Raw genomic sequence first — 23,374 nt, 5'->3', positions numbered from 1 at the left:
GGCAAAACCAGGCCTACTCTGGTTCACAGCATTTACTTCCGACAGTGACAGATGCTTAGAGCTCCACTCAGGCCCACATGGGTTTGTGAATTTAGAGACTAGCTAAGGTTTGGTCAGCGGCATCAGGGACCCTGCATTAGTGTAGCATTTCAAAGATTGAAACGCTGCGTGGAGCCAAGCTCCATGCGACGCTTCTGCTTCGAAATGTACAAGAGCCCCAGCGGGGCCGCTTGTGCATTTCAAAGGTGGAATGCCTCTGGTGCGCCCCTGCTTCCTCCCATGGATAGAGGCAGTGGAGGAAAAGGGGAAGCAACAAGTTGACTAGTGCTGGTATAGTTGCCATAGTGTAATCATACCCTCAGGGCTGGAAAATTAGCTCAACCCAGCTCTGTCACTCGGGGTGTGAATAGTTCAGATGGAAAAATGGTTCTGTCTACTTACTACTGCCTCTCAGAAAGATGGATTTCCTGCACTGACGGAAGAGGCCCTACAACTGTGAGGTTGCCGTGTTTCTAGTGCAGACGTAGCCTCAAATTGAATAGGGACACGCAGCTCCTGCAACATGCCAGGCAGAATATGGCTCTGAATCACTGTTGCCAGTGGCCCTGAAATCTTGTAATTTGTGTGGGGCAGCACATACTATTTTTTGCACTTGAGGGTTTGCACACACTTGCATCTCCCATGCTATGCATGCACAGAGAGTAAGCAATTGTATAATGTGGGCTTGTGTTGGGTGTGCACAACCATGATTGCAAATTGGGACCACTGTGTCTAAATTGCGTTGTGGTGAATGGAAACGTTAATGACATTGTGGGCTGTGATCTGTGGCACGGGGCGCTGGCTTTTGGATAGATTATCTCAGTCTTGAATCTGCAAGACTCACTGTCTTCTACATATTCAAAACCACATCCGACAGCCACCCTCCTCAATCTACTTCTTTCTGTAGTGTACACCTGCCAGGGTTTTACCAGACTACATCCGTATATCTCTGCCACCACCTCTTTCTCTTCTCTGTAGCCCTACAACCCTCAATATGGGAACGTCCTGGCCCTTTAAAATTTCATCTTCCCACCAGCCAGCCAGGTTGACTCAGATCTGCTGAAAATAGCCATTCTCAAACTTTAGCAGCTCCCCATTTTCACCCCCATTTTGATTTTAAAATTTTCAGGGACCCTTTGCCCTGTTTTTTAACAGGGCCCCACACCTGCCCTGTCCTTCTCCAAGACTACGCCCTTGCTCGCTCCCTCTGCCACTCACTCTCCCTCATCCTCACTCACTTTCACTGAGCTGGGGCTGAGGCTGAGGCTGGGGAAGGGGCAGGGGTGGAAGGCTCCAGATGGGGGTATGGGTTCTGGGCTGGAGCCAGGAGGAGGCGCTTGGGGTGCAGGAGGGGGTTCTGGGTTGGGGCAGGGGACTGGGGTGTTGGAGGGATGCAGACCCCAGGAGGGAGTCTGGGTGCAGGAGGGACTCTGGGCTGAGGCAGGGGATTTGAGTGTGGGATGTAGGGTTCTGGCAGTGCTAACCTGGCTCCCAGGAAGCAGCCTGAATGTCCCTGCAGCCCCTACATGCCTGGGTGGCCAGGGAGGCCCTTTGTACAGCTCTTGTGCCCGCAGGCCCCCACAACTCCCACGATTCCTGGCCTTATTCATGAGTGTGTGTGTGTGTGTGTGTGCGCGCACACTCCTTGCACCTGGGGATGGGGGGAGAGGGTGATCCCAATTGGGGCTCCTGTACTATAGATAACTAATAACAGCAAGAGACGACTTTTATCCTGAATTGGTGGTGTTACAAGCTGGGTGAAACTTTGTTAAGGAGCGAGTTCGAACCTCGTTGGGGTTGACTGGGGTCAATGCATCTTTCAGTTAACATAACTGTTAGCATGGGCCCTAGGCTAAAATAACATGAGAACGTGGAACCACCCAGGAGCTTTTGCTGAGTATCCAGTGGAAGGAGCAGCTGCAAGTGCAGTCTGACCCTGGAAGAAATCTAGGCAAAGGCTCTTAGGTTGGGGTGCAGATTGAAAAGAGCTTGGTTCTGAGAGCAAAAGAAGCTGTGTGTTGCTATTCGATTCCTTCTGCATTCTGAGACACGGGACTGAGCGCTGGAGAGTGGGAGCTCACGCTAGAGCTAGGTGGTGGTAATTAGCAACCCAATAAGGATACAGAGCTAGCGAAGTCCATTAGTGTGCAGCATCTGGTGTCTGTGCTCCAATGCCCCAGGATTACAAAATAAGTTACAATAACCACACAATAGAAAAAATCATGTAAATCATGGTTAGGCCATACTCCCCCGTTCCCCCAAGAATGTAGCCATGTTGCATTGTAACAGCCAGATTCCAGACATGCCTGTAGCCAGCTCTGTCAGGGGCCAGGGGAATTTACATATGTTCCAAGGGGCCGGGGGACACTCCCCAGGGGGTGGGCTGGGCTCATTCTGCCTGATTTCAAACACCTGTGAATGTCGCTGGGGGAGTTTGACTCAGTTTGATTTCTGTCTTGCTTAGGAAATAGAATTTTGGAAAGAGCAGGAGGGTGGGTGATTCTGATGCAAAAACTGAATCCAGTCCCAGCTGAGCTGGGTCCTACTATGGTGACGGACACTAGAAAACGTGTTAACGCTGCATGAATATGTTTGCTGCTTTTCAACTTTCAGGACCTGAACGACGTCGTCATGGAAGCAGTTCTCCTCCCAATGGTAAAGAGTCTAAACAGCAGCGATTAGGTACGTGGATTTCTCAGACCATGCATGTTCACCTAGGGGTTAGTGATTCTGTATTTGTCGTATACAGTATAGACCCACCTGCCCATTATTTTTCTTGCATGCCAGTAAATAAATCAAAAGCACCAAGGAATCATCCTTCCTCATTATGGAAAGCATGTGCTCAGAGGCTGCTTTATCTCATATGCAAGTGGTCTCGAACCCCACGCCCTCAAAGACAATGGGGGCTTGCAGAAAAGCGGCTCAAAGAGAAAGCTGGATTAAAATAATCTAAAATGAACACCTATTGAAGGAATTACATGTCCAGAAGGAATCTCATAGTTTGTGATTTGTGAAAGATTTTTTTTAATGGGAAACATTAGTTCAGGAAACATGCAGATTTAATGCAAAACTCCAAGGAGCATTCAGAGCTCATATGGCACATTTGAAAATGCACCTGTATGATCTCAAAACCCAGAGAAATTGAGGAAGAATTTATCCTCAACAAGCAAGTACAGGTGAGACAGAATAACACCAACATTGCTCCTGGGGCCTGAGCCAGTACCCCATGAAACACTGAGGGCCAAGTTACAGCTGACTGCCATAGGTGCACAATAGGAAGCAACAAAAGAGGCTGGAGAGAGTGGGGGTTACAGTGAGCTAACTAGCGTTTTCAGTAGGTACTAGTGTCCTCAGAGTGGCCATATCTGAGTGGGTCAGGAACACAGACTTTGTGACCTGGGAGAGCTGTACTGGGAGGGAAAAACCCTGGGCACCGGAGGTTGTTTGGAAACCGAGATTGGTATAAAAGCTAAATACTGGATTTGGACAGCTCTTAGCTTGGAAGGGTTGGGCTCCAATCCCAGATGAGGATCCAGATTTCTGACGGTAATTAAATGCAGGTTGTACCTCCCTAAACCCGGACTCGCTGGTCCGGCAACATCTGTTATCTGGCAGGAGCACAGATGTTCCTGGACCACAGAGCCCAGGAACAGGGAGGTCTGGCAGTGGGGCAGGAGCATGGGACGGGGGGCTGACAACTCAGCTGGGAGTCCTGTGTCCGTGGGGGTTGGCAACATGCCCAGGGAGTTTTGGTCCCAATGGCTGGGGAACTCCAACCCAGCTACGGCCAGGGACCTCTGGCCCCAGCTTGACTTTGCAACCTGAATGTTCTTTTAACTTAGATTTTTTGAAAATGTAATTTCTGGGGCTTTTTAAAAAATTAAAAATTGAAATAAAAACCACCAAATTCAATAATGTGCAACCACACTATCTCAGTCAGCAGTCTGGCTGGGATTTTTAGATCCACATCATAGTCCTCTACCATTCAATCTAATGGAGTAGCTGGTAGCAACAGAAGTCTGTTATCTTTTATGAGGACCTGCCCCTAGAAGGGGGATAGAGACACACATTTACCAGTATGTTTCACACCTGTGTGCTAGACAGCAAGGCAATAATGAGTCTCAGGAGTCATGGATTCAGTCCCAGGTTCTGGAGGCATGTGAGCTGTAGTTATGGACTCTGCCCCTTCTCCCTCACCCATTTCTCCCTATCTCCTTCTGCTCTCTCTCCAGCCCTTCTCCCTCGCCGACCCTGGCTATGCACACCCCTGCTTCTGCCCCCAAATCCTTCCTCTGCCGCCTGCTCCCCCCTCAAGTATGTCTACATTACAGCGTTATTTCAAAATATCTTATTTTGAAATAGTTAATTCGAAATAAGTTATTTCGAAATAACGCATCTACACACAAAATGCATTTCGCAATAGCATGTCCACACTGAGTGGACTCTGAATTGCATTTAAGGCCGGCCGGAACCAGTTCCGCAGAGCACCAGGTCAGGAGTTACTTTGTGTGGCTGCTGCCTGAGGCTATCTGAGGACTGTGTTTAAAGGGACTGCCCTCGCCTCCTTCCCCCGCCCCGGAAAGCCAGTTCTCAGCTTTCCCTTCTTGCTTGCCTACCTCGATGAGGGACAGCTCATTGGGGGGCTGTCAGTATCCAGGAGGCCCTGTGGGAGAGCTTCCACCCTGAGGAGCACTAAGAGCCTCCCTGGTCTGCCCCACTGGGGGCTTGTGCCTCATTCCTCCCTCACATCCTTCCACTTACCCCTCCCTGACCCCCCTTCCTGATGTCACATAAAATACACGAATTTGCATGAACACAAACTCTCTTTATTTAACAAAATGGGGAGGAGGGGGAATGAAACTCTGGTGAGACTGGGGAAAGGAGGTGGGAGAGGGGAGAAGAGAGGATGGAAGAGGATAGGGGGAAACCAGGGTGGAGGAAGCTGAAGGGGGGAAGTAAGGGGAAAAAGGGGGAGGGGAAGCTCAGGTCTCAGGGGCGGTTTCGCCAGACCAACTTGATTTTCATGCGAACCTACTCCTGGGTTCGCATGTGGCCTTTGGTGGCCAGGCTGGCAGCTATCCTGCCATAGACGGCCGCGTTCCTCCATCTAGTGCGGAGATCATGGACGTTGGGGGCATCCTCCCCAAACCTGAATAAGGTCTATGATTTCCAGCCTGGACTAGGAAGGCGCCTGCCTTCTCTGGGCCCTGGCAGGCTCCTGGGAGCTAGCAGAATGCTCCTGGGGAGCAGTGGAGGGCTGGCTGCCAGTGGCTTGCTGTCTCATGTTTTGGGGCCACTGGATCTGGGGCAGTGACTGCTGGCTCTGGGCTGGCAGGCTTGGAACTGGCGCAGGCACTGTGGCCAGAGTCTACCCCTTTAAGGGCTCCAGGGAGGGGGAAGGGAGAGGAGTGTTCTTGGTTGAGAGTGGAGAAGCCACCAGGGCACCCTGGGAAGGCTAGAGGCCCGCTATTTCGATATAAGTGTCTACACAGCACTTATTTCGAAATAGCTATTTTGAATTTGGCATTATTCCTCGTGGAATGAGATTTACCAAATTCGAAATAAGCTCTCTGCTATTTCAATTTAATTTCAAAATAGCGGTTTGGCTGTGTAGATGCTAGGAAAGTTATTTTGAAATAACTTTACTGTGTAGACATACTCTTCGTTTTCCCCACAGCAGGAGCCCCTCCACAGCTCCTACTCCTACCCCATCTCTGCCCCACTCTACATCTGCCTCTTTCCTCCCTTAGGGTATGTCTACACTTGTAGCCTATTTCGGAATAGGGCTGCAAATGGAGGCATTCGGAATTGCAAATCAAGCCTGGGATTTAAATATCCCGCGCTTGATTTGCATCTTCCCGGCCGGGCGCCATTTTTTGAAATTTACAAGCCTGGAATAACTGCCTGTGTCTACACGCGGCAGTGAAATGGGCATTCGAAATAAAGCCCCATTTCGAACTACCTATTAAACCTCGTTGCAGGAGGAATAACAGGTAGTTCGAAATAGGGCTTTATTTCGAATGCCCATTTCACTGCCGCGTGTAGATGCGGGCAGTTATTCCGGGCTTGTAAATTTAAAAAATGGCGCCCGGCCGGGAAGATGCAAATCAAGCGCGGGATATTTAAATCTCAGGCTTGATTTGCAATTCCGAATGCCTCCATTTGCAGCCCTATTCCGAAATAGGCTACAAGTGTAGACATAACCTTACTGGCACGAGCTCCTTACTTCCTCCATCCCCATTCATGAGCTCTCTACATTTGAGCCCAGTTGCCTCTTCCTTTTCCTCCATTCTGCCTGGGCATGAACAAGGATGGCTCTGCGAACACAGGTTGCTCTCAGTTCCAGTGCCTGGCACGACATCAGCTACCAGAAGGAACAATGTCAAAGGAAGTCCAGCTCATCCCTTGCAGCCTTGGGTGGAGCATGCTCAGTTGCTCTGTGAGGGGATGGGATGTCCTCAGTGCAAGATGGAAACTTTAGAGAATTTAGCTGCCAAACTCTAACAAAGTTCTACTCAGCCTGTGTGAACTGAGATTTTTCAGATGCTAATTACTTGGCCACAGTTGGTCCAATTTTTACAGGCACAGCAAAAGGCCACCCAAAGGCCTTCAATTCCTCCTGCTCCAAAGCTCGGCGATACTAGGGCTTCTCAGTGACACAGATGCAAGAATTTTTTGAATGGAAATGGCTGAGGCAGGTACCCGGCATGGGAAATTTCAGCTTGAATCACTAAAGTTTGGCTGAAAACAAGGTGTTATAATGGGAAGTGTCTGACAACTTTAACTATAGGCATCACTAGCTAGGATGTCTATGCTAAAAAAGAGAAATACGTCCAGATGTCATCAGTAAGGGACTCTGCCCTCCTGAAGGAGGAGTGGCTTGTCTTATTCCCCATTGTGTGTGAGGGAGAAGTGTGAGTCCATAGAACTAGGTCCATGAGGCAAAGGATGGAAGATATGCCGCTTGGCAAATAAAGCTGTGTAATTGTGCACGCAAGTGGTTTGGTACTGTAAGGTTGCACGAGCGTGCAGCTTTGTTTACTAAATACTTGTGGTAGGTTGCTAGGTTGGATACATTGCTTTGCGATTGTAGGGAGGCTGGCTCTGATTTATTGGTTTAAATGCATATTTGAAGCTTGCAATTTTTTTAAAAAATTACATATGTAAACAATTGCTTGGACTTTGCAGATATATCTAGTGGCGGAGGGTGGAAGTATTTCAGACCAAGAAACTCTCAATACAGTCTTTCAGGGGTTAAGCAATAGGCCAGATCCTGTCTTAACCAACACAGCTCCAGGTCTCCCTGTGTTTATTACAGCAAATATAACTTTTTATGAAGTTGCGCTCTCTCTCTCTCTCTCTCTCTCTGTCTCTCTGTCTCTCTCTCTCTCTGTCTCTGTCTCTCAGATTCAGCTGAAAGGTACCGGCATCTCATCATCACGTCAATAAGCCAAAGGTATGGAAATAAGAGAGCAGCAGGAGCAGCTGTCCTGGGACAAGCACAGCCACCAGCTTTCAACCAAGCCTTCATCAATCTAGTTGTCCGGCAAAGTAAAGCTCCTAAACTAAAAGAGAGAGCAGATAAGTCCAAGGAGGACTCAGCAGGCATGCAGGAGGCAGAGGAATGCGTGGACACAGCTGTGAAAATCTTAGATCTGTTTGAAAGCGTTGTTAGCTCGGGTACCACCAGGGTTATTCTTTTGTTTGGCAAACCGGGTATGGGAAAGACCATGTTGATGCATAGGCTTTGCCAGAAGTGGGCAGAAGGAGCCTTGCATCAATTTCTGTTTACTTTTCTTTTTGAGTTTAGGCAGCTGAACCTAATAAGCAGAAAGCTGACTTTAAAGGAGCTTTTGTTTGACTTGCTCCTCCAGCCAGAAGATAGCCCTGATGCAGTGTTTCAACACCTGGTGGAGAATGCCCAGCGCACACTGTTCATCTTTGATGGGCTGGATGAATTTGTGGGGAACATAAGCCAGCCATCCTCAGCTGGTGTAAGCCCGGCCCTCCTCAGGTCTATGTCCATATCTGAGCTGTTTGCCAATCTCTGTTTTGGAAAACTTCTGCCTGGGTGCACGGTGCTGGTCACCAGTCGGCCTAAGAAACTACCTGGCTTTCTGTTAAGCAGAGCTGATCTGCTGGCAGAAATCTGGGGATTTGACCACGAGAGAGTTGAAGAGTATGCCAGCCAGTATTTTCACGAACATTTCTTCAAAGATCAGGCCATTGCTCACCTGAAAAACAATAGCAAGCTTATGAGTATGTGCTTTATCCCTGCCTTGTGCTGCATTGTCTGTGTCTGTTTGGAATATTTGCTGAGGAATCGTTTGCTGAATGTGGAACTTCCTCAGACCATGACCCAATTTTATATCAAAATGCTCCTCATCTTTATAAGTAAACAGCAGACAGAGGACACTGTGAGTGAAGACAAGCAGCTGAATCTCCACAGGATGGCCATTTTGGGCCTGTGTGACCTTGCACTGAAAGGCCTGGAAGAGAAGAAGATAGTGTTTTATGTCAATGATATCCCAGAGCATGTGAAAGCGTTTGCTTCTTTGCATGGGTTACTAACTGTCTTTGAGGTGAAGATGAGCGACAGCCTCCCAGAGGCTGGCCATGCCTTTGTGCACTTGAGTCTTCAGGAGTTTTTTGCAGCACTGAGTCTGATGATAAACAGCGCAGTTGATGGAAACTACCTGAAGAGAAAGTTCTCTCTGAAGTCAAAGTGGACTTTAAAAAATGAAACCAGGACTGAGTTCATGGAGAATTTTCACATCTTTCTCTCAGGCCTCTCGTCAAAAGAGTGTAGGACGTTCCTTACCATGTTATCTGAGCAAAGCCAGGCCTGGGTGCAGGACAAGCAAGCCGCCATCTTGCAGTCATTGAGGAAGCTGGCAGCTACTAATCTAACAGGGCCCAAAATAATTGAGCTGTGCCATTGCACTTATGAAACACAAGACCTTGAATTAGCCCAGCATGTTGGGAGCCAGTTAAATTTCAAGTATGAATTTAGAAACTTTAGGTTGACGCCTCTAGATGTTTCAGCTTTAGTTTTCGTCATTAACTGTGGCCGGGATTTGACTCAATTGGATTTTGCAGGCTGCCCCATGGAATTAGATTGTTTGGAAGTTCTAGCCAGCTGCAAAAATATCGAACACCTGAGGTAAGAAATGCAGTGAAAGACATAGACATTTGGATTGAGATTTTGAAAGATGCTTCAGGGATTTCTGGGGCCAGTTATCATTAAAATTAATGAGAAGGGGAGTTCTAAATTACCTGTCTTTGGAGGGCTCAGATATCTGGCAGTGAAATCATAAGAATTTCACCTCTGGATTGCTGGTTCAAAGCCAGCCAGCACTGCTAGCAACTGAAATTTGCTTCCATCTAATTGCTGTTAAATGTTTTAGATGAAATGAGTTTGTCTCAGTCCAGTTTCTACCGGACAAGTGCCCCCATTACAGTGGGCAGGTTCAGCAAAGAGATCAAAGAGAGTGAACTACCATCTCATCTCTAAAGCTGGTACTTGACAACCTCCAGGTCAGGGGTTGAGGGAGGGAGCCAAGTAGGCACTTGAATTTCCAGAGAAGTCAGTTTGGTACCTTTGTGAGTGCTAAGTTCACTTCGAAGATTGCCTGCATTTCAGGTCGCTGTGTGCTACTAATTTATCATATTGTAAAGGGCATATTTCTCCAATATCAGCTTTTAAGCATTCAGACAAAGTTCATCCCTGGTCTAACTCCATTGACCTCAGTAGCTTGACAGGCAGAAGCCATTAGCCCTTTCCAGTTTGTAAGAGTCAGATTTACCCCACTCGTTGATGGAATCATGAGCAGGACCTTAAATAAGGACTTATTCAACTTTATCCTAGTGCTGGCAGAGTCCTCAGTTACACTGTCTCCACTGTTAAGCAACAGCTACTGCATGTAGTGCCTTAACAACCAAGCCAATGAAGTCCACCCCCACCCCGGACATTTGATTATGTTGAAATGCTGTCTAAAGAACGAATATGTTTAGACATAAACATGATGCAACAGGGTGGCTAGATCATATAATGTTTCAAAAAAATGAAGCATTCTTTTTTGTTTTTGTTATATCATGTTTTAATCCTTTTTTATTGTTTTAGTTTTAGGAGCAGGAAATATGGTGACGAATTTGCAGTTGCTCTTTTCAAAAGCTTACCGAAGATCACGTGTCTGAAGAAACTAGAGTAAGCATTTAATATTAGGCTCAATCATTCTTACTTTGCTCTAGTCCTGAATAGGAAGGCTGGCAACGGGTTCTCCTTTGGATTTTGCAGCTTAATATCCAATCTTATGTCATATATGTATTTTAAATCTTGCTCTGTGTGATGTCTAAACTATAATCTGTGGTACTGTATAGTGCAGCGCAAAAATACAGATATCCATGAGAAATGTAATGGTATATACAATCTGTGCACTGCTACCAAATGCCAGGATATATCAGGAGAAAAATGCATCACCACCTTATGCTGGTGAAATAATCCTTTATATCTATTAGAGCTGTTTGAAATTTTATCTTTCACTTTTTTATTTTTGGATGAAAGCTTTTTGGTTTTCAAGTTTTCAGGTTTTCCATCCCTCTCCTTTCCCCCAAACGCCCTTTTTTTTTTTTTTTTTTTTTTTTTTTTTTGAGGAAGGTCTCAAGACACTTTTTGCAAAAATGTTAGTTAAATTGAAAATAAATAATAGTGATAATAAGTAATACAAAATAAATAATAAACATTCAATGGAAAATATTTGACCAGCCCTAATATATTTCTTGTATAGGTTAAGCTGTGTTGAAGCTGTTTGTGTTTAAGCTGTCTGTCCAGAGGATGAAAATATTATTAGTGTATCATTGATTTCCTGATGTATCTGTCTCAATGGCCCTATAGTAGTTAAATCTTTGCTCTCTATTAATTAATTATTGTATCTGGCAAACTCTCCTAACTACCGGTACCTAAAAAAAACTCCTACATTTTTGGTAGACTGAATTCAGTATAAGAAGCTTGCACTCTTAGGCCTGATTTACACCTAAAACTTAGGTTGACCTAGCTACATCACTCAGAAGTGTCAATAATTAATACTCCTGAGGGAAGTAGTGAAGTTGACCTTGGCTCCAGTCTAGGTTATGCTAGGTTGACTGAAGAATTCTTCCATCAATCTAGCTGTCCCCCTTTGGATTTATCCCCTGGTGGATTTATTATGTGCTTGAAAACCCCCTTCCATCATCATAGCAAGCATCTACAGAGTTCAACCCTGGTTTCTTTTTCTGTTTGTTTATACTGAGAACTGGGAAGGCAGTCTACCATTAACTGTTGTGAACATGTAGTTCTGCAGTCTTGGTTAGCAGCAGTAACTTGCTTGGTTTTTAAGCTACTTTGCAACAGTTTTCAAAATCCTGACACATGCTATAATTTTGTGACAATATTAAAAACACACTCACAAGCATGTAAATTTCCTTGATAATTAGGTACTCAGTTTTCACTGATTTGGGTTTTTCTCCCCAAGAACATCACCTTTTACTTGACACTGAAATACATATTGCCTGTGTCTACACTGGACCACTTATTCCGAAAAATCAACCGCTTTTCCGGAATAAGCTGCAAGCTGTCTACACTGGCCCTTGAATTTCCGGAAAAGCAACGATGCTCTACTGTACAAAATCAGCCGCTATTCCGGAAAAACTATTCTGCTCCCGCTCGGGCATAAGTCCTTATTCTGGAACACTGTTCCGGAAAAGGGCCAGTGTAGACAGCCCAGTAGTCTTTTCCGGAAAAAAGCCCCGATCGTGAAAATGATGATTGGGGCTCTTTTCCGGAAAAGCGTGTCTACATTGGCCACAGACGCTTTTCCAGAAAAAGGGCTTTTCCGGAAAAGCAGCCTGCCAACGTAGACGCTCCTTTTCCGGAAAAACTGAAAACGGAATAGTATTCCGTTTTAAGCAGTTCCGGAAATTCATGCCAGTGTAGACACAGCCATTGAGTGACGAATGGGCATGGCTCTCTCCCAGTGCGCTCTCAGACAACCTGAATTGCTGGAAAATAGAAAGAGACAGTTAAGGTGGTCTGTCTGAACTAGGTATTTGGTGTCACCAAAGGGACTCCCAGATTGCTGGCACAGGAACTCGGTCTTCTACCGTCCAGGTGTCTTTGGCTTTTGAAAAATGGTGTTCTGAAGGACACCGATATTTCTGCTGGCTGGCCCAACTTGGATCCTTTTTTTGGAGGTTCTGAAATGGAGCAATCAGATGGTGACTCATACTTCTACTGAAGATTCAAAATGTCCAACCAAAAGGAGAGTCATCCTCTCTTACTATCCCATAAGAGACTGAGGCATCAGCTTTTAAGTTCTTACAATGGAGACTGGGATTTTCCTGTCTCATTGTGTAACACATCTAGTGTAAGACAAGTTAGGCCTTAACTGTTGGCACACCCTTCTTGGGACTCACCTTGCACACTGGCTGCCCTGCTCTGGTGATGCTCTGGGGACTAACTGAGCAGCACTGGTCCTGGGGTGGCTGGACCCCAGGGGCATCTAGAAGCCATCCAGTCCCTAGGGAACAGCAGCGAGGGCCAGTCAGCCCCCAGCACGGAAGCAGGGGACCCCCCAGAGCAGCAGCCCCAGAAGCAGAGATTTAGCCTGGGGTATTTTTGGTAGGTGCCATGTACAGGACACTGGCCATGAATGTTAGTTTATTGCCTGTGACCTGTCCATGGCTTTTACAGAAAATACTCCTGTCTAAATCTTAGCCTTAGTTATGGGGCTGAGTGACACGGAGGATGCTGTTCGTGGTGGTGGAGAAAGGAGCATGTGGGGTGGGCTTACTGTGGGAAAGCTGAACTCCATTTTGTCTCTGTTGAACTCTTGGAAGCAGTGTGGGGTGTATTTTCTTCTCTACTTCCTGCAGCTTTTCCCTGCAAGTTAAGAGACTGAAAGTCTGGAATTAAAATTCCTACAAACTGCGATGGATGCCCAGCAAAGTGATGGTGCTGGAGCCCAATTCGGCCCCTTGTCCCTACAGCGTAACTTCCATTGACTGAAAGCAGAATCAGGCCACATGCCTCTGTACCTTCCTCCTAGTCACATGCTGGGCATGGAACCCAGCAACACCCCAAAGACTGTTTCTGTCACGAGTCTGGCGGATTTGTACTGATATGCCATTTTCCATCTGCTTTGTGGTTTTCAGGCTAACTGGTGGGAATATCACTGCTCTGGGGCTAACTGGCCTGACACAGGTTTTTTCAAACTGTCTTCAACTTGAAGAAATAAAGTAAGTGACCCATGTTAGTGGGCTGAGTGATGCTTTTCAAATCAGCTGAGAATTTTGTGGGGAGAATACTAATCAGGCAAACTGATTTGCAGCTTCCAGGACAATCGACTGAAGGACCAAGAAATAGTGAAGATCACTGAAATGTTTTCCAGAGTGGAAAAGCTAAAGATGATTGAGTAAGTAAGAGATTTAATCACTTAAGCCATTAAAATGTCAACTCCAAAGAAGCAAAAGTATCCCATTGAAGGGTCAAGTTAGCTTAGGGTCAACAGCAGGCTGGGGAGTAAGGCCGGCAGTCCCTGGGTGAGCCAGGGACACTCATTTTTAGTAGTGAGGTAGGTGGTCCAACTTGCAGCTCCTGGACTGGATCTGACCTGTGGGATGATTTTGTCCAGACCCAAAACATGACTGCTCCCATCCGAGTAGACCTGCTCTATAAAACGTGTCTTGTGCCTGGAAAGACCCTGCATGAATTGTGTGAGGTCATACTACATGAAGGACAGCATTTTATAGAGCAAAACTGTGTTCCCTGCACAATGGGACTTTCAAACTATCATACATGTGAGGCCATTTTGTAGAGTATGTATTCCTCATGGAGGTGCCTCAAAATTAACATTTGGCCCACAGCACTGAAAAGGCTGGACCACAGATCATCAAAACTCATGCATGGAGTCGGGTGACTTCAAACCATTTTACTCTTTTGGAGACTCAACTGCTGTGTGCCACTGGAGGACAGGAAAGGCCAAGCCACAATCAATATCCAAGGCCCACTCAAAAAATCATTAGAATAGACTACCAAAGGAAACGGTGGATTCGTCACCTTTTGAAGTCTTCCGATCAGAACTGGTTATCTTCTTGGAAGATCTGCTTTAGCTAAGCACATATAGCTTTTGGGCTCAAAATAGGAGTAAGTAACAGGATGAAATTTGATGGAGATAATTTAATAGTCCCCCCTAGATTTAATATCTAGGAATCTGTGAAATTAGAGTTCATTAAAAAAGAAAACAATCCCCAGCCTCAAGGTTTTATTACACCTAATATGATAGAAATGTCTTCTTGAGATGCAGTTGTATATGCAGATGTAGGATGGGAAGAAGAATTGGAATTGAATATTCCTCTGCCAGCTGGAAATTGGAAACTAGTATGGAATAGAAATAGATTTTCAACTGAAAAAAAGAGAGTGAAATTTACCAAATAGACCAGTCTAATTACAGGGTCCATTCCTTCAAATTCTTATACATGTGCATAACTTTACTCATGAACCGTTCCACTGGTGTCAGTCAGAGCCAATTTATGCCCATGCAAAAGTGTTTGCAAGAATTTTTGGACTTCTAAGTTGAGTGAAGTCCAAAAATTAAATAAACAGTGTAAATATAGTAAATGAGAGTTTTGAAAAATTCTTTGAGTTTTACTCATAATAGAAGTTAGATTTTTTAAGCACAGGATTTTTGTCTTGTCTATGTTCCTTTAAAGTACTGTATTTACATCTGTTGTTATGCTGCAACAGACTATGAAAAATGTTCTGTGTGCGTTAAATATTTCATCATAAATAGCTATGATAGTGCAGTTGTATCACCTATATTATTAATATGTGTTTTGTTTAGCAGAAAATGGTGAATAACTGTTTTACTATTGTTTAGATCTACCAAGTATGTCCCTGATTCTGAACTTAGGGGTAACAGTTGCATTTGAAAGAGTCCAAAAAATAGAATTGAATTGTGAACACATTGAAATGTCTGCTGGCTAAAAACAAACAATGTAGTTTTAAATTGTCACCAAATCTGTTGGGATGTGTGTGTTGAGAAGCAGTGGTTGTACAGTAGATACAGAGACTTATCAAATCCAAGCAGCTGACATTGTGATCTTCTGACTATTATTCACAGCTTAAGCCATAACGATATTTCTGTGACGTCTGTTCTTTCTTTGGCGAAGGGAGCCACTACTTGTCCAAATGTTACTGAACTACATATAAGGTACTGGTAATACATGCTATGAAAATATAGACTTTATTTCTCTATCTGTTGACTTTAAAAACTGACTTTTCTTTTCAATAGAATTGCTCCCTAATAAAGATTGGTGCAAATTGAGTTCAACTCTCCCCTTCTTGACTAGTTGAAAGATGGAGATGGACTCTCAGTTACATGACAATATGGCATTATTGAGGCTTTGATTTTTACATGTTCATTTCACACATTGGTTTTGCAGTGTAAACTTTATAAGTAATATAATTTTAAACTCTGTTTTTGAAACATGCAACATCTACACTGTGAGATTCCTTGTCAGTGCAAACGAATGATAAAGCAGTGAAAATCATCAGTTTATATATCTTTGAATAAAGATTTTGATACTATCCTCTGTCCAAGATACCGGTTAAAGTGGAGAATTAACTTACGTATCTTACAGCTGATTTACATCTATGTATAAATTCCAGGAGCAAGATTAATCCCTAGTACAACTCCAGTGAAGTCCAGTTTGCTTTTTTCCAAATTTTCCATGAGGTACACATGTAATATTGAATCATTATATGTATCTTGCATAAGAGCATTTTTTTACTTAACTATGTTGTTTTGTTGCCTTTGTTAAAACAAGCCATACCATAGCTGGAGCAAAGGGCCAGATTACTGCAGTAAATTGAGACATTTTGGATCAATCAGTGGAATGATCTTGTGTTTTTATGAGAGACACATATAGAGAAGGGGAACCCCAACAAGGAATTTGCTCAAGCTTCCAGCCAGCTTTGCTGAGACCAATGGGTTTTTTGACTAATAACCACTGTAATGTTCCCTTTTGTTTCTTAAGCTTCAGAGCTCTGAGAGCAGCAGACTTGATTCAGTGGGAGCTTTGCCATCCATTTTAATGAGAAGGATCAGGTCCCTACGGAGTATTTCTGCATATGCAGTTTGATCCTGTAGCACTCAACCTAATAGTGTGTTGTCTCTTGCTTGCAGGAAGGACACTGTCATGATATATTTTTCTGGACAGTCTAAAAGAATTCCAAGGTGAGAAACTGATATAGAAGTAGTGAATAGATAAGGGAATTCGGATTAAAAAAATAGTCATTTCTACCATGAACACTGGTGACTGCTGGCTCCAGAAATGGGACATAACTCCCTTACTTACACCTGTTTAAGGGTATGTCTACATTGCACAGCTATTTCGGGATACCAGAGATATCCCAATATAGCTATCCTGCGTCTACACAAGCCACACGTTATTTTGAAATATTTTTCGAAATAACACCATCCCAGTAAACCTCACTGCATGAGGGATAAGGGATGGCTTGAAATAGCGCATTATTTCAAAATTTGGCGCTGTGTAGAGATGCCAAATTTCAAACTAAGCAATTTTGGAATAGATTCGAAATAAGATATGCAATTTGCGCCATGCAAATTGTGTATCTTAGAGTTTAGGGTGCAGTGTAGATGCACCCTAAAAGCGAATGTAAAACTCTGTTAATCCAGAATGGTAACATTTGTGTGGGAATAAATGTCAGTACAGGTTGCAAGGCAGTTCTAAATCATGGCCACATTGATTTTATTTCTACGAGATGGGGACATAAAAGGGCTGAAATACTTCTGATACCTTTCTTGGTTTCCTCTTTTATGCCTTTGCCTATGTGAGGGGACAGCATGGATTTAGCTCTAGGTAAATAAAGACCAAGCAAAACATGGGTACTTGTTTTTTCTCTTAGATGATCAGCTGAACCTTTTGCCACATGCTGTGGTATATACTTGAACATTTTTGTATGAAGTGAGCAGTCGTTGTGCTCTATCTACACTGTCACAGAAAGTCAGCCTAAAATACCCAGCTCTAGTTATGTGACTAATGTACTTTAGGTCGTGTTAATGTAGGGTCTATACTGAGGGGGGTTGATGGGAGAAACTCTCCTATTGACTTCCCTCACTCTTCTAATCCGGGGTCGGGCAGAGGGGTCAACTGCAAAGTGATCTGCAGTTGATTTGGTGAATCTTAACTAGTCCTGCTAAATTGACTGCTGGTGGATTGATCTTAGAGTGTAGATATGGGCTGTAGTATGGACATAGGCGTAGCCTACTGACTATCATTCACCCATTCTCTGGGCCAAAGAACTGAATCTTGGAAAAGACTCGAGCTACCCCTACATGGCAGCTGAGGTAGACACACATGCATTAGCTGTGATTGTGCTAGCATGCTAAAAAGAGCAATGTAGCCACAATGGTGGGGACAGTGGGTGGCAGGCCTGTTTGGGATTGTGAGTGTGCATTCAGAGCTGCTAGGCCATCTCACTGCCTCTGCCACTGCAGCCATACTGCTGGTAGCACACTAGTTCCATCAAAGCTAGCACAGGTTCGCCTAGCCGAGCTGGGACTCTATAAATGTACCTTCAGTGACTTCTTCCAGCAAAGCTTTATCCCTTCCCTGCACATAGTATAGTGCAGCTGGAAAACATTCAATGGCTGAAATGTCTCATGGTGGCCTTTCCAAGGCTGGTAAATGTTTTGTTTCTTTGCAGATCACCAAATTTGAGGAGAAGAAAAAACAAAGAGGAAAATGTTGCTCAAATAAGAACTTTGACGTTACGGTAAAATTAAAATATTGAAATGTCTATGGGAAAATAGAGCTCCTTACATGGTATGTTCCATAGATGGGTAAAGTAACCATTAAAGACGGTGCATATTGCTATAACGCTGGCTAAATTATTAGAAATTTAAAGTATCCCTGCCTGTCCAAGTGAGGACCCCAGGTTACTGGGAGTTGGGCTCAGCAGACATGGTCTAACAGTTTTCCATTGTGACATCATAAGTTGTCATGGAAAAGTTTGCATCACCATGTCATCGTGCTATGAAACCAGCTGAGCAGAGCCTGCACTTGTGGCTGGAAAGGGCTGTGTGTATTGGGAGGAGCCTGCTTTCTTCCCTTCACCTCCCCATGATGATGGGAGATGGAATCACAGAGCACTGGGGCCATCATAGCTGGCGTAAGATGGTAAAGGTGCACAGGATAATGGATGGCATGTGGAGAGAAGGTAGGCAGTATGGGGATTACGTTCTTCCCTTTTTCCCAATATAAGAACAAGGGGATGTTCCTTGAATAGCAGGAAAATGTAACCTAAGGAAAAGAAAGACTCTTTAACACAGCACATAATCAGCCTGTGGAATTCCCTGCCACTAGATATAACTAAGGACAAGAGCTTAGCAGGAGTGGATTGGGTATTTATCAGCATCTGGATTTACAACAGTAAGGATTTTTTTAAACAAGCATTGTGGAAGGAAGGAAAGCCCTCCTGCAGCAAGGCAAAACCCGGCCTCTAACTGAAGAGGTTATGAAGAAAATTTCTGTAGATGTTGGCTATTGCATGTCGACCTACTTCATAGTTTCTTGCCACTTTATCTGTAGGATCTAGTGCTGGTCATTACCAGAGATCGGATGCTACAGTAGGGGAACCATGACCCTGCCAGGTTCATCACTATTAAGTTTCACCAGCAATTAAATCCAGGAGACAGAGGTGTTACAAAATTCAGATTGGCTTTACAGAAGAACTATACCAATTTCATCGGGAGAAAAACAACCCATCTCCTTTCTCCCATCCTCTATCCCACCCACTGAACCCCTCTGCCCAGCTACCCTATTCTAAACATGAATTCCCTGTGGATGGAGAGAGGGCTAATTCCTAATGATAGTGCCCATTGAGAGAGAGAGTGCTCTGTTCTGTTTGTGTTTCTGGTCATTTAATCCAATCTTTCTGTTCTTAGAAAGGTAAGTAAGTGTCCAGGGGTTGACTGAGGTCCTCAGATGACAGATTTCATGCAAGGGCAAAGTAATGGTCATGTCAGTGTTTGATGACCTTTGTAAAGCTCTTCGAGATCTGTGGATGAAAAGCTCTCAGTGTTCTAATTGTTATTAAACAGGACATGCATGAAGAAGGGTTTATTCTTTTATTATTCTTTATGGTCTGTTAGAGGTAGAGCTGCGTAAGGGGTTAAAATACAAAAATCCTGGCCTGTCTAAACCAGTGACCCCAAGGTACTGTGAGCTGAGCTCAGCCAACATGGCCTTATAATGTTCCAGTTGTGATGTCATGTTATCGCAGGGAAGAGAGTTTATCACACTGTGACCCTGGCTCAGCAGAGCCTGCACTTGTGGCAGGACAGGGCAGCCTGATGTGAGATGGACTCGGAGAGTTGGCTGGTGTTGGATGATAAAGATACACAGAGGAATAGATGGCCCAGAAAATGCGGATCAGGCACTTACGTTCACACTTTCATATTTCCAGGGCAAGGGGACATTCATAGAATCCTAGAGCTGGCAGAGACCTCAGGAGTCATCAAGTCCAGCCCCCTACCCCAGGCAGGACCAATCCCAACTAAATCATCCCGGCCAGGGCTTTGTCAAGCCAAGACTTAAAAACCTCTAGGGATGGAGATTCCATCACCTCCCTAAAAGCAACAAGGAGTCCTGTAGCACCTTATAGACTAACAGATGTATTGGAGCACAAGCTTTCATGGGCAAAGACCCACTTCGTCAGATGCATGTAGTGGAAATATCCAGAGGCAGATATAAATATGCAGGCCAGAATCAGGCTAGAGATAACAAGGTTAATTCAATCAGGGAGGATGAGGCCCACTTCTAGCAGCTGATCTGGAGGTGTGAATACCAAGAGAGGAGAAGCTGCTTTTGTAGTTAGCTAGCCATTCACAGTCTTTGTTTAATCCTGAGCTGATGGTGTCAAACTTGCAGATGAACTGTAGCTCAGCAGTTTCTCTTTGAAGTCTGGTCTTGAAGTTTTTTTGCTGCAGCATCGCTGCTACCTTTAGATCTGTACCCAGAAGCCTCCTGTTGTGGGACAAGCCCAAGAAAGAAACCAACAGAACACCACTGGCCATCACCTACAGTCCTCAGCTAATATCTCTCCAACACATCATCGGTGATCTACAACCCATCCTGGACAATGATCCCTCACTTTCACAGGCCGTGGGAGACAGGCCAGTCCTCGCCCACAGACAACCCGCCAACCTGAAGCATATTCTCACCAGCAACTATACACCGCACCACAGTAACTCTAACTCAGGAACCAATCCACGCAACAAACCTCGGTGCCAACTCTGCCCACATATCTACGCCAGCAACACCATCACAGGACCTAACCAGAGCAGCCACACCATCTCGGGTTCATTCACCTGCACATCTACCAATGTAATATTCGCCATCGTGCCAACAATGCCCCTCTGCTATATACATCGGCCAAACTGTACGTAAAAGAATAAATGGACACAAATAAGATATTAGGAATGGCAATATACAAAAACCTGTAGGAGAACACTTCAGTCTCCCTGGACACACAATAGCAGATCAAAAGGTAGCCATCCTGCAGCAAAAGAACTTCAAGACCAGACTTAAAAGAGAAACTGCTGAGCTACGGTTCATCTGCAACATGAACATGAGGGCCTCATCCTCCCTGATTGAATTAACCTCGTTATCTATAGCCTGATTCTGGCCTGAACATTATTTCAAAATAACTAGCGCTATTCTGAAATAATTTAGTCTGAGTCTACACAGCTAGCAGTGATTTTGAAATACTGTCAAGCTGGAGGACTTCTTACTCCAACTCCTGTAACCCTCATTGTACGAGGAATAAGGGAAGTTGGAGGAAGAGTGCTCTATTTTGAAATAAGTGCAGTGTAGATGCTCCCAATTTCTAAATCAACTACGCAATTGATGTAGCTCAATTTGCATAGCTTATTTCAAGTTAAGCCCTGCTGTGTAGACACACCCTTAGTGTTGTTCCATGCCTCAGTTTCCCCACTTGTAAAATGGGAATGATCATGCTCACCTTGCTTGTAGGGCAGGTGGTGAGTCTTTACTATACAATAAAACTTTGTACTCTCATAGCACTTGTCAGAGGAGGGTATCAGAGCGCCATACAAATTACTACCTTCATTTTACAACTAGAGAAACTGAGGCACAAAAGTGATTTGCCCAAGGTCACCCAGACCCCGTCAGTGGCAGAGCCAGAAACAGAATCCAACTCTGATGACTCACAATCTACTCCTATTCATTGGACCTCTCTGCATTTAGCCAAAAGGTGAATTCCCACTAAATCTCGAGAGCGATGCTCAATCTGTCTGTTGAACAGTCTGCAGTCTAGTATCAGCTGTCTGTCTCCACTCTGCTCATTTAACCTAATCTTCCTCTTCCTAGCTTACAGGATTGCGGCCTTCATTTACAACATGCAGTCGAGATTGCTGCTCTTCTCAGGGGCTGCCCCCACCTCTCAGAAGTGGAGTAAGTGCACCGGGACAGATCCCGTTTCCTTCTAACTTTCCTTCTAATGTTGATCTTGCCTCAGGTGAGTGGGAGAAGGAGAAATACGTCAAATCACCAACTTAATGCAAGATCCTCACCTCGGGGAGCTGCATGTTGTGCTGAGATTAGACATGCTGGGATTTTCAGTGAGAGGCAGTGGGAGCTGGGTGCCTAAACCCCTAATTATGGCCGTGCGGAGTGTAGGCAGGTGTCTATTTTAAATAGCATGGTTGGCCATGCTATGCCCTGGGGCAGAGGTGTGTGCCAGGGCCCTGGGAGTAGCGTTGGCAGAGTCAGAGATTATCAAACCAGAAGAATCCATTGTGACCACCTGCTCTGATTGGTCTCAAGCTGCAGTGGGGGAGGTCTAGGTTGGATAGTAGGAAAAACTATTTCACTAGGAGGGGGGTGAAGCACTGGAATGGGTTGCATAGGGAGGGGGTGCAATCTCCATTTTAAGGTGTGTCTACACAGCCGGGCTTAACTCAAAATAAGCTATGCAAATTGAGCTATGTCATTTGCATAGCTTATTTCAAAATAGTTTATTTAGAAATTGGGAGCATCTACACAGCACTCATTTTGAAATAGAGCACTCTTCCTCCGACTTCCCTTACTCCTCGTACAACAAGGGTTACAGGAGTTGGAGTAAGAAGTCCTCCAGCTTGACAGTATTTCTAAATAACTGCCTGCTGTGTAGGTGTGGATTAAGTTATTTCAAAATAATGCTAGCTATTTTGAAATAATGCTGCTGTGTAGACATACCCTTGGAGAATTTTAAGGCCAGGCTTGACAAAAGCCCTAGCCAGGGGGATTTAGTTGGGGTTGGTCCTGGTTTGAGCAGGGAGTTGCACGCAATGACCTCTTGAGGTCTCTTCCAACCCTAATCTTTTATGATTCTATGAAATTGTTTCAGTTAAAAAAAATTTAAAAATCAAAACATTTTGTTTCAAAGTTTTCAGAGCAAAATATTTTGAGTTCTTGGTTTGAAATGACTTTTTGTTTCAAAATTTCCTTTTAATTTTACTTTAAAAAATCCGTCAGAGCGGTCAAACGGAAATGTTTCATTTGACCTAACCAGAATATCTTTTTGCCAACATTAAAAAAAGAAAAGGTTTGGTTCGTCCTGCAACTATTTTTTTTTTCAGAATTGCCAGGCAACCCGAAAAGCTCATTTGCACAGTTCTACAGGCACTAAAAAGGGGAATTAGGTGCAGGAGAGGAAATGAGGCCAAGAAATAAAAGCAACAAGAGGAGAATCGTGGAGTAGAAGGATGAGATTTTTTGGTGTCGTTTACCCTGTTTGAAATGAACCTCTTTAATGGGAAAATCTCTCAGTTTATCAGGTAACCAGCTTGGTGATGAAGGCTTCAGAAAGCTGGCAGAAAGTCTGCCCAACATGTGTATTTCTAAGCAGTTGGAGTAAGTATTGCCTTGCACCCTCCAACTAACCCTGGGTATGTCTACACTACCCTGCTAGTTTGAACTAGCGGGGTAATGTAGGCATACCGCACTTGCAAATGAAGCTCGTGGAATGAGGAGTAACGGTAGTTCAGACTAGGAAGCCTAGTCCGAACTACCTAGTTCGTGCCGCGTGTAGCCGCGTGGCACAGGGTTCGAACGAGCAGGGATTTAAAAATGGCGGCGCCCAGTTTATGCAAATGAAGCCCGGGAAATCAAATCCCGGGCTTCATTTGCAAGTGCGGTATGCCTACATTACCCCGCTAGTTCGAACTAGCAGGGTAGTGTAGACATACCCCCTGTGATTAAGAGGCCAGCTATT

General features: G+C 44.6%; 1 protein-coding gene and 1 long non-coding RNA gene across 6 annotated transcripts in view; one reads left to right on the top strand and one right to left on the bottom strand.

The window, feature by feature from the left end:
* NLRC5 (NLR family CARD domain containing 5) overlaps positions 1 to 23,374 on the top strand; it is a 90,117-nt gene that overhangs the window by 22,573 nt on the left and 44,170 nt on the right. For all 5 annotated transcript variants that reach the window (XM_075940385.1, XM_075940386.1, XM_075940387.1 and 2 more), the window contains exons 5-14: positions 2,653 to 2,721; positions 7,447 to 9,202; positions 10,163 to 10,246; positions 13,228 to 13,311; positions 13,404 to 13,487; positions 15,195 to 15,284; positions 16,260 to 16,310; positions 17,804 to 17,872; positions 21,490 to 21,573; positions 22,930 to 23,013. In XM_075940385.1, the coding sequence (XP_075796500.1) occupies positions 2,653 to 2,721; positions 7,447 to 9,202; positions 10,163 to 10,246; positions 13,228 to 13,311; positions 13,404 to 13,487; positions 15,195 to 15,284; positions 16,260 to 16,310; positions 17,804 to 17,872; positions 21,490 to 21,573; positions 22,930 to 23,013 (2,455 nt within the window). The remainder of the gene's footprint in view (positions 1 to 2,652; positions 2,722 to 7,446; positions 9,203 to 10,162; positions 10,247 to 13,227; positions 13,312 to 13,403; positions 13,488 to 15,194; positions 15,285 to 16,259; positions 16,311 to 17,803; positions 17,873 to 21,489; positions 21,574 to 22,929; positions 23,014 to 23,374) is intronic.
* Positions 8,139 to 18,047, bottom strand: LOC142831095 (uncharacterized). Its single transcript, XR_012906764.1, has 3 exons — positions 17,920 to 18,047; positions 17,673 to 17,795; positions 8,139 to 8,273 (listed from the first exon to the last, which is right to left on the bottom strand). It is a non-coding gene; the product is annotated as an uncharacterized LOC142831095 (long non-coding RNA).

Source organism: Pelodiscus sinensis, chromosome 12 (assembly GCF_049634645.1).
Source record: "Pelodiscus sinensis isolate JC-2024 chromosome 12, ASM4963464v1, whole genome shotgun sequence".
NCBI lineage: Eukaryota > Metazoa > Chordata > Testudines > Trionychidae > Pelodiscus > Pelodiscus sinensis.
Note: the sequence above shows the minus strand (reverse complement) of the source record. Positions and strands in the feature narration are given on the sequence as shown.